Source organism: Sinohyriopsis cumingii, chromosome 11 (genome assembly GCF_028554795.1).
Source record: "Sinohyriopsis cumingii isolate HCF-2022 chromosome 11, ASM2855479v2, whole genome shotgun sequence".
NCBI classification, from domain to species: Eukaryota; Metazoa; Mollusca; class Bivalvia; order Unionida; family Unionidae; genus Sinohyriopsis; species Sinohyriopsis cumingii.
This window is the reverse complement of record NC_142971.1, coordinates 95,631,943-95,643,631: the sequence shown is the minus strand read 5'-3', so window position 1 is coordinate 95,643,631 and position 11,689 is coordinate 95,631,943. Positions and strand designations below refer to the sequence as shown.

Below are 11,689 nucleotides of genomic sequence, written 5' to 3'. Positions count from 1 at the left end.
ATTATAATAATCTGCATGGTATAAAAAATGACAAACTTATCATTGTCATGATTATAATAATCAGCATGGCACAAAGAAAGACAAACTTATCATTGTCATGATTATAATAATCAGCATGGCACAAAGAAAGACAAACTTATCATTGTCATGATTATAATAATCTGCATGGTATAAAAAATGACAAACTTATCATTGTCATGATTATAATAACCTGCATGGCATAAAGAAAGACAATCTTATCTTTGTCATGATTATAATAACCTGCATGGCATACAAGAAAGACAAACCATTGTCATCATAATTTCAATACGCATCAAAATTGATCAAAATTGATTACATCTCTGTTACTTCATCCATTAATTTCATATTTTATTTGTTTACTTGATCTGGGCAGTAACATCATGGACACTTATCTCCTAGATAATGATAACCAAAGTACCATAGAGGCAGGGTAGCACATCACATATCACACTCCACTCCCAAACATACTTATCTCCTAGATAATGATAACCAAAGTACCATAGAAGCAGGGAAGCATATCACATGTCACACTCCACTCCCAAACATACTTATTCTCCAACAATGCTCAAGAGAATTATGGTAAAACTTAACAGAAAGCATCCTGGCATAAATACATTTATGATTTGTAAATAAAACACCTATCCACCATAAAATGTGACCACTGTTAATAAAAAAATAAATAAATATTTCTGCAACTTCTCAAACCATCAATAGAATTTGACCAATTTGACACAAAGCATCCTGGTATTTACATCTTTCAAGTTTTTACTACTGTTGCTGACTCACCATCAAATATGGCCACCATCATAAAAATTATTAAACCTTAATAATACATGTGATCAGGTGATCCACTTGGAACCTTTGTCAATAACATTATTGGGTATTTGTATTATGGTTAGCTATACCAATTTCACTCAGTATCTTTTCAGTTTCTCTTGTGAATTTTTAGTTCCAAAATATATGGTAAGCTTTAAATGTTATGCCCCCTATATTTGGTCATTGCATGATTTATCTTAGACATAAAACTTCAAATGAGCACATCAGAAACCATACAAGTAATTCCAATTGATGGGAGTACCTAATTTACATTATTTAATTACAAGAAGTCAAACACATTTGATAAACTGCCAGTAGAACAAACAATTCAGTGTTTTCTTAGTTTCCAAAACTTCAATAAAAGTTGATCAAGTCCAAAACATTCATGTTTATATTTGCCTTGACCTTGAATTAGTTGTTGGAAGGATGAGATTACTCAACCATAACAACAGTGACCCCTGTGGTTTGAATACATTATTACTATCTGTTCATGTGCTCTCCTGTACTTTAAAGGGGTTGTTTCAAAACAGCTTTGAAATGTTTTGGGCATCGTCATTGTTTTGCAAAATTATAGAAACTTACAAAAATTGGTTTTCTGTTGTTAGTTTATTAAATATTTTTGCATATTAGTAATTAGTGTAGTGAGTTCTACTTGAAAGTTTTAAGGGAATGTGGTTTATAGAACAAATTTTCACCAGTGTTTACAGATTTTACATTGTTTAACTGTATCTTTTATTTGGTTTACATATTTTATCCTGTTGTACTTCATGTTTACAATTATTTGGAAGGGTTTACATTCCTAAAAGGGGGCCCCAAGTGGCCGAATGGCCTAAAGCACTATCCGTTCTGGATCACTGCCATCTCACCTCTGTCTGTGTGGGTTCGAGTCTCAGGTATGTGAGAAAGCCTGCCAGTAGCTTGTCATGGGTCGGTGGTTCTTTTCGGGGGTTTTCCCAGATTCTTGCTCCACCATTAATACTGTCCGCCATTTATAACCTACCGTGTGCTGAAAAATGGCATTAAACCCTACAACAACAACAACAACAACATTCCTGAAGTTTGTGTGCAGTTCATCAATATTTTAATTTTCATAAATTTACCTTTGGTTGGTACTATATACGTATGGCCATTATCATGCCAAGGCGCCATAAAATGCTGCTACTTGCATACATTAATGTAATCTACTGGTAGGTACTCCTATCAGTTAGAATAATGTGTAGTTTCTGCTGTGTTCATTTGAAGTCATGTGGCCAAAATACACAGTGTAATGACCAAAAAGGGGATGTAAACCTTTACTAAATACCTACAATAATTTCCTTGGATAAAAGTTTAGGGGGATGGGGGGCCAAGTAGTCTAAAGCGTTTGCTTTTACTGATCACTGCCATCTCACCTCTGTCAATGTGGGTTCAAGGCTCAATATTGGCAAAGATGGGTATGTGAGAAAGCTGCCTGTAGCTCCCATGGGTAAATAATTCTTACCAGAGTTTCCCTCGGGGCTCTTCCATCACCAGTTATATTCCAGGCTGCCATGTGTAGCCTATCTTGCACTGAGAAATTGTGTTAGACCCAAACTATCAACATCCTACAAGTTTAGGTTGTTGCTCAAATGAGGAATCTGAAAATAAATGCTACAAAGTTGTGTCCAAAGACTCACATATTTATTTCATTTTCCATGATATATAGAGCATGAGAATCTTCACTCATAAATCAGCTTTTATATGTTTTATCACTGTTTCAATTAAATCATAATTGTCTGAGTTTCACCATGTAGTTGAACTTATATTTGCATGTGACAGTGTTGTAGACATGGTCTCACTGGGAAAGTAACACTGTACAATCATAGTTTCTGTTAAATAATGTATGACCAACTGCAGAGTAGATGCCAATCTGCCATTACTGCACTTTTCACCATAAACCCATTCACTCTAACCATTTTTGTTATAATGCAAGTATGGTGACTGAACCCATTTCATTAGGTGATAGTAAAATTATTTGTATCGTGTACTTCAGTACAGGGTAGTCTCACTATCAGGCAGTATAATGTGGCTTCAACAAATAGCATTACAATTAGGAATAACTATATTATGTACTTCAGTACAAGGTAGTTTCACTATCAGGCAGCATACTGTGGCTTCCATGACCAACAATATAGTGAGGGAGTGATGTATATAATGTACTGACAGATCAGAGTTCACTGAGTATGTTTTATAAATTATAACATTTATTAAGTGATTAGCAGATATTTGCTAGCAGATGTTGGTCAATTTGCAGCTGCTTGGGGGTATACATGGGTAAGTATGGTAATCAGGCTGTATCAGCAGCATTAGTAGTGTAATCATCATCTTTGTTGTTGTTGATGTTGTTGTTTTGTGTATCCAAACTTTGCTCTCTTAATGCTATTGTCCCATTTCCCTCTAGTATCATATATAATTGCTTACAAGTCAAGTCAAACTACAAACATCAAAGATCACAATCTGCCTAGCATAATGCACCTGCTTGTTCTACTGATTACTCTTAACAAACTGCTCAGACCCAGGTCTGCCAGCACAAATGTAATAACAGATCTGGGTCTGTACAGTTTGCAGTAGGATTCAACTTAAAAGTGAGTAAATACGGTATCATATCTTAATTTGCTAACACCATGCAAGGTCTGTTCTGGATTTCACTACATTGGGTTTATAAAATCTGAGAATTTTTATTTCTCTATTGTAAATGCGTCAGGGGAAGATTGCATATGGTAGTTAAGGATGAAGCAGCATCTTGCACATTATTTATCTTACATAGACACTTCAAACCAGTTTCATTGGGTGTGTAGTAGCTTAACTTTGTGAACTGGTGGAGTATGGTGAATAGTAAACATTAACATGTGGCTTTCTGCATATATTAACTTTTCTGCATTTACAATAAGATCACATGACACCCTATCCAGAAATTGCAGTTGAATGGCCTGTCCTTATCTCCTTGAATGTGTTTGATCAACCTCACCAGCAGAATAGTGCTAAAGAGCTACCTGCTGAGAGGTAAAATTCTGTACACCCCCTTTCCACTTTCATCCAGGCAGGTTACCAGACTTTGCATCACTGTTATCAGATATAGAAAATTTGAGATAGCAAACCTTGAACCAATCCACACAGTTACAGAGTATCCACAAAACAGTGCAGTAGTTGCAGAGCTTAATCAGTGTCTGGCTTTTTAAAAAATAGCCAAATATTGGAGTTCCACCAGAAATTAGTAGTTGGGTCTGTAATGATATGTATGGAACTTGAGCTGTGAAACAACTAAAGGAACTTAATTTAATTTTGTGAAGATTAGTTAAAGCTCTTCTTGTTTTATTTCCTTTTTTCTTTGGATTGATAAGATTATGGCACTGTTTGTGCTCTCTTATTCAGAATTTCCAGTGAACATGTGGAAATAATTACCTTGGTACTACTGTGATAGACATCACATCATAAATAGAGCTACTATTGGTATTGTGGAAAGTGATGCTTTTAATTAGCAAACTTAAATTAACTCCAGATAGGTTAAGAAATTCTTGAACTGGGATCTGAATTGTGAATGAAATTCATGGAGGAAGTGACTGGCGAGTATTATGAAATAACCATTTGTCAAAAGGAATGAAGTAAGTATGCAATCAAACACTCATAAAGATGCAATGAATCACAGATTGATTCTTGTTTTTTTACTACATGAAATCATTTCTGTCCAATGTATATAGAAATAAGTTTGGTCATCATGTTTCAAGTAGAAGTGTAAAAATACATGTACACATTAATGATAATGGATTGCAAACAATAGCAGTTGCATGTCTTTCATGCAGGACAATATGTGTAAAGTTTTCTATAGAACAATAGTATTTTTTGTTTTAATATCAAGTACACTCTTCCTTCTTGACTAGGAAGTTCATCAGTTTCTTCAGATACAGTTGTGTGGCTACTTAAGTGCCTTTTCAAGTCAAATATCATCTCAGATTAATGGTTTCTTTATAGCACAGACTGGATATTTACACTAACCAGTTTTAGTCAAATATATATGACAGCTTCGCAAATTAAAAGTTTATGTTGAGTAGAGTGAAATTGAAATTATTGTTGTTTTTATGCAGTGATTACTCTGGAAAGTTGGATTTCTTCACTTCAAGTTTTCTTGTGGCAAGAGATTTCTTATTCACTTTGGCTATTTGTAGGGTCACTTGTTTCAAGGCAGAACACCTGATAATCAGATGTGACCTGTGACCACTGCTGATTATGGGTCAGGAATTGTCTGGACCTATTGGTCACCTGACAGATCATCTCACCAAATCCACACTAAATCTTGCAGGATCAACATCAGCAGCAGCAGTAGCAGATAAAGGTGAATGGAAATTTTTTTTTATAGTAATTAAAATTTTTTCTTCTTCTAATTACATACTCTATTTCTATTTATCTTATTATATAGATAAGCGTGTGTGTGATTAGCATTTTTAACGTAGTTTTAAAAATTTTTCCTTCATATCGCTACGATGTCTGCAGTGTGGCAGTTTATTGTGATGCCGATTACAGTAGACATGTTACTCTGTAATAGAGCTGACCATAACCTATATAATGTTTCTATTTATATCTGACAATGTCCTGCCGATTACAGTAGACATGTTACTCTGTAATAGAGCTGACCATAGCCTATATAATGTTTCTATTTATATCTGACAATGTCCTGCCGATTACAGTAGACATGTTACTCTGTAATAGAGCTGACCATAGCCTATAGCGGAGATTGGCAACACTCATGTAAATGTGTTTTGCATATCACATGATACACAAAAGTGAAAATATAGGACAAACAATGACAGCAGCTGATAATATAGCATGTGAAATGAAATACAAAATGATTGAACTGCATTTTTATTGCTGCTTTTATCTTACAGCATTCAACAATGGAAAATATATATCCATAGTGTTCAAATACATGTATGTATATGTATATATATATATATATATATATATATATATATATATATATATATATATATATATATATATATATATATATATATATATATATATATGAATGACAGAAAAAAGATATAAATATAATGAAGTAATTGACATGATTCTGTTTTAATTTAGTCTATATAGAAGACAGTTTTAATTTATGTTTTTAAACATTTTGAAGAGTTAATCTACATGTATCATTTCAAAATAATAAAGTTGTATATTCTTTTAGTGATAATACACTTGTACACACAAGAAGTTTTAAAACTGATAACAATGTAGAAATGTTTATCATTTAGTATATAACATGCCATTCTGAAATATTCATGAATCTTTTTACTCTTAGATAGAATATCAAAATAAAATCTATTGGTAATGCAACTTTTGTCTTTTTTTAAGGAAGTTTCCACTGTTATGGAATCATTGTTTCCTTTATATTTGTTTTGACAACCACATCACTGCCATATTAGGTAGTTTGTGTCCCAGCATCACAAACAGGGGTTGCTGTATACATAATGGCCTCTTCTGGTATCTACAAAACTAATCAGAAGACACAAGTAAATATGTTACATATCACAGTTGAATTTTGAATGTGTGAGATTTTTAAGTTTGTTTACTCATGTTTTTATTTTTACACTTAAAAATAAATATCTGAATAAAGGTTCCTACATATTAAATAAGCTGCCATTTGAACGGTAACATTGTCTTACTATGTAATATATAAACTGCAAATTTTGGTAATACATAAATTATGTCCCATGGGTCCCACTACAAGGTAATTTTTTTTGTATATAACCATCTTTGTACAGTTTTGTATATCAAGCCTGTAGTAATTTACCATTATTTAGACACCTGCAAGGATAACATTTTAAAATTTATTGCTAAAATATTTTTTTCTTCTGATATCTGAGTTGATGATGGGGCCCTAAGTAACCCCCCCCCCCCCGCACTGAACAGGCCTGTATATAATTTTGAAGTATACAAATGAGTGGAGGCAGGACTCTCTCTCTCTCTCTCTCTCTCTCTCTCTCTCTCTCTCTCTATATATATATATATATATATATATATATATATATATATATATATATATATATATATATATATATATATAGCTAGTCTATTCTAAACTATGCTATAAAGTTCAGTTCAATAAATCTTAAGTGTGTTTTCTTATTTATGTTGTATGTATGTATGTGTGTGTATATATATATATATATATATATATATATATATATATATATATATATATATATATATATATATATATACTCTTTAAAGTTTGAGCTCTTTTGTACTTTTTTTAATTTAGTTACTTATCTAGACCCCCCTCTATTTCATTCTTGGATCTGCCCCATTATCACAGAACTGAAAGGCTTTGTATTGCTAATTACTAGCACATCTATTGATTAAAAACATCCCCACCCCCAATGTTAATCTAACATGTTCTAGTTTCTGAATAGATGCAAATGACGAACCTGATATGGTGTAAGTGTTGCTGGGATAGGGTCAGAATGATCCATCGTTGGTCTATTCCCTCCTTTGAAATGTTTGCTGCAGATATATGTCCATCTTGTGATTTTGTCAGTAGTAAAAGTTCCCCTTCCACAAGCACGCACCAAAGGCCTGTAGTTCTCGAGATTTTTTTGGGTTTTGGAAATGGAATCCAAAATACACATGTCATATGTTCACAGTGTGAATATCTACTATCGCTGTTATAAAGTCCAATGCAACAATGTCTTGAAGCACCACGATTTTTTGCACTTTTCAGCGATAGATGCAATCTCTTCAGTGTGTTCCACCATTTATATTGTAGTACAAAAGCCGGTTTATTAGTCCTACAATCTGCAGCTGAGTCTGCGAGCTATAAATAGGCATGCTATTTTTAGCAGTTAACTGTCAGTTGATCTCTGCTATAGACTGTTTCTATTTATATCTGACAATGTCCTGCCAATTACAGTAGACATGTTACTCTGTAATAGTACTGACAATAGCCTATAGACTGTTTCTATTTATATCTGACAATGTCCTGCCAATTACAGTAGACATGTTACTCTGTAATAGTGCTTGCATTGCAAAGCATTGAAAATGGATTAACATAACCTGATGGGGTGGGGATCCCAAATGTGTATGTTATTATAGATCTATATTTTCTACTATATTGTAATTGTGCTGAATCTGATGGTACATTCTGGAAGTAAAAATTAATGGTAGTCCACCACTCAAAGGTTAGTAAATTTCCTAACTAATAGTTTTCATAGTTTCAATAGTCTGATGGCTAGTATATCTTAGTATGTGTCAGACCTTGCTTTGTTGGATGACTTAAAAAAGAATCAGCAACACTAGTAAGTTTATAAATCAATGAAGCCTTCTGGCTACAAATAAATTTATGTTTAATTCTAGGCTTGTGTCACAGGGCATCTGTAAGTTAATACTGAACTTCCAGTCAAACACATAGTGTTAGTTAAAAATAATTAATGATTATACAATCAATGATGAACAATTGGTGCTTACTATATTCTGATTTTATTTTATAATGATTTTTTAAGACAGAAATTTGGATTTGTATGCCACACAACAGCATATAGTACTGCCCTTGTTTATCCATCACAACTTGGTTACGTTTTACATTTAGATTATTTTGTACACAGTGGTAGGGTATCCATGTTCCTTGAACATATTTCACGGTTCAGTGTGTGTGTGTGTGTGTGTGTGTGTGTGTGTGTGTGTGTGTGTGTGTGTGTGTGTGTGTGTGTGTGTGTGTGTGTGTGTGTGTGCATGCATGCATGTGTGCATGCATGCGTACATGCATGCATGTGTGTAGACAGGCAGGCAGGCCTGCATGTGTGTGGCAATATATGAAAATGCTAAGTTTACCAGTTTGTTTGGATGTGTATTAAATCCTTTAAGAAAATGTGTTTCATTTTGTTTTATGCAAAATTGAATTTCCAGTTATATTTCTATATGGCTTGTAAAACTCATAGAAAACTTATTCTCATTTGTACAACATCCCCTATTTTGGTCATATATACTGACCCAATTTGGAACTAGAATAGCAGAAAGCCCATTTTCTGAGTCTCAAGAAACCCCCACCACTGTCTGGAAGTCTGACAGTTATGTTCTGTCTCTTTTGTACATGCTGACGATCATCATAAGTCTATTAGGTCAGACAGCTAAGAAATAGTATTAGAAGACAATGTCAACATATTGGGTATATGATGTTATAAAACTTGATGAACAGTGAAATATGGCAGAACAGTCATATTAATCATTCAACTCCTCAGTACAAATCACAGTTTGAATCCTTGTTTTAAAGCAAGATAAATGTTTTATTTAATTTAGATAACATGATAAATGGGTAATGATGACTACTGTGTATCTCTAATGTATAAATATCTGACATTTCCCTCATGGTAAATGATATGAGAACATGCTAGCTATTTGAAGTAATACTATCCATTAATAAGAGGAAGTGAGCAGATGGGTTTTTTTAACACAGCAAGTTAATGGGATTTGATGATGTAGTCTGCTAATGACAGATCCAATATGGTCTTAAAGATTTTACTGTGAAATTCTTTAAGCAATAGCTAAATGTGTAAACTTGCCTTAATGATGAAAGTAATAAAAAGGCTGTTATTTCAATTAAACTTCCCTATTATTAATGCTAGGTAAAACTCCAAAAGCCACTGGTCTTAAGCAACCCATTTGAATGCCAAGTTACACCTTAACCCTTACAATTCAGGCCTGGGCACAGTTGTAGCCTTATTAATTAAACAACAATTTATTTGAAGACCAGAAAGATAGGTTAGGTCATAAAATTTATTTTATACAAAGTCAGTGCCACCAAAACAGTAGATTGATTTTTTTGCTGTTCCAGTATTAACCAGTTTAATTGAGAATGACTTGGAATAAATTATTTGCATTCATGACATTCTTACATTTGCCTGATATTTTGCACACTAAAGTGCAAAATAAATTGTGTAAAATAATTAATTATAACTTTGGGCAGTGAGTGTACAAAAATTAAAACATCTGATATTGAAAGAGATTCTAAAACATATGACATTGAAGGGACTCTAAAACATCTGACATTGAAGGGGGCTTTAAAACATCTGACAGTGAAGGGACTAGAAAACTTCAATGTGATCAGCAACATAAAATTCAAATGAATCTGAATTAGGTGAACTGCAGCAGTTCAGTTGATTGAGTGTCAGACTTGTAATCCAAGTATCATAGGTTCAGTACCTGCCCAGGTTAGCTGTCTCAGTGTGTTCTTTCGGAAAGGCACTTAGCTCCCATTTTCACCATATTATATAGCCAGTAATGTGTTAAAAGGGCAATTAAAGACAACAAATAAAACAACAACAAAAAACAAGTATTCAAATAATTGTGCTAAAAGTATCATACTCAAGTATAACATATGTTGTATGAATTGTGCATGTATGTATTGCACTAAATAGATAATTAGGACACAGACAAGTATCCCATCAAGACACCTTTATTCTGACAACTCAAGATCCAGAATGATTGTGTATGGAAAAAATATACAAATCTTAAATTGTATCAATTATTTTTTTCACTAATCACAGCTGGACTATTGTACAATGAAGATAAAGAACAATTAGAACAATAAATGTCAGTGAAATGACAATAATAACAGGTACAACCAAAAGTGTACCCCCCACACAATTGCACCATGAGACTAATTTGGAAAGCCTAAATTCTCATATTTACAAGCATAAATTGAATCAGTCATTTAAATATTTTAAATATTATCTCCTGTACATCTTCAGTACATGGTTCGACCTTTATTTATAGAGTATGAAATCTAATCCACTTTGTCTCCAAACATTATTCAATCTCCAGTGTGTAGAACAACAGTGTTCCATAATTTGTTCTTGTCTTGTATGATTTGAATATGGAATTTGTTACCTGCAGAAGTAAGAAACAATGCTTTATTGGATAACTTAAAAGCCTACTTGAATCAAGAAAAAAATCAGTCTGTGTTATTACTATGTTGGTGATAAAATGTCATGGGTTATACATGCTAGGCTAAGAACAGTGTAGTAGTCATAGGTTACTGCATTTGTATGGGAAAATATGAACAAGTTTTTTGGATGGAATACTGCACGACCTTGGAAGTGCAGTATATCCATCCGAAAAAATGAGTTAATATTTTCCCATACAATTGCAGTAACCGTTTTATAATATGCTCATTTTTTTTATTCTACCCAAGGCTGAATTATATAAACAAAATACACTACAAGAAACAACGTAAATGAATGTATGCTGTATTCCAAGCTAACTACACAAGCGCATATTCAAGCAACAACATTACTGCGTACATAACTCTGCCCAGATAAATTTGAACTTAGTCGCACACTCAACATAACTTTCGAATTAAAATGGTGTGTCTAGTTAAAATTGAAATTTGGAGTCATATTGTAAATGAATGTGCATTGCAACAACTTTTCCATTTGATCTGGAGTGAATAGATTTTGGTATATTTTTCGATTCTATGAAATTTCGTGATTATGGACTGGATTTGTATGTGACAATTCCACATGAAATACATGAATTGAAGAAGCTAGGGAGAAGTGTGTTGACATCTGCAAATGTGTTTCTGTTTCTGTCATTGAATGTTTGAAATCATAATGTGGGAAAAATATGAAGTCTTTCAATTGCAATTATCAAAAAGACGCTATGGAATTTAATACTTATTTAATTTTGAGTGCAGTTGAAGGAGGATATAATTGCACTTAAAATTACAGTACAATTTCAAAATGTGTAGTCAAGATTGAGAACCTATGACATGGTTCATGTAATTCGGATTTGCAGAACTAAGAAAGTACATTTTGACGAAATTCAGGATGTAAAACTGTAAGTATAT

The 11,689-nt window shown here is 33.1% G+C and overlaps 1 protein-coding gene across 3 annotated transcripts in view; it reads left to right on the top strand.

Moving 5' to 3' along the window:
• Positions 1 to 4,161: 4,161 nt before the first annotated feature.
• LOC149789048 (uncharacterized) overlaps positions 4,162 to 11,689 on the top strand; it is a 235,513-nt gene continuing 227,985 nt past the window's right edge. The window contains exons 1-2 of one of the 3 annotated variants that reach the window (XM_089975233.1): positions 4,162 to 4,457; positions 5,019 to 5,185. In XM_089975233.1, the coding sequence (XP_089831359.1) occupies positions 5,080 to 5,185 (106 nt within the window). In that variant the 5' untranslated portion in view covers positions 4,162 to 4,457; positions 5,019 to 5,079. Of the gene's footprint in view, positions 4,458 to 4,805; positions 5,186 to 11,689 lie in introns of those variants that run through there. The other 2 variants (XM_089975235.1, XM_089975234.1) reach the window with 2 other exon arrangements.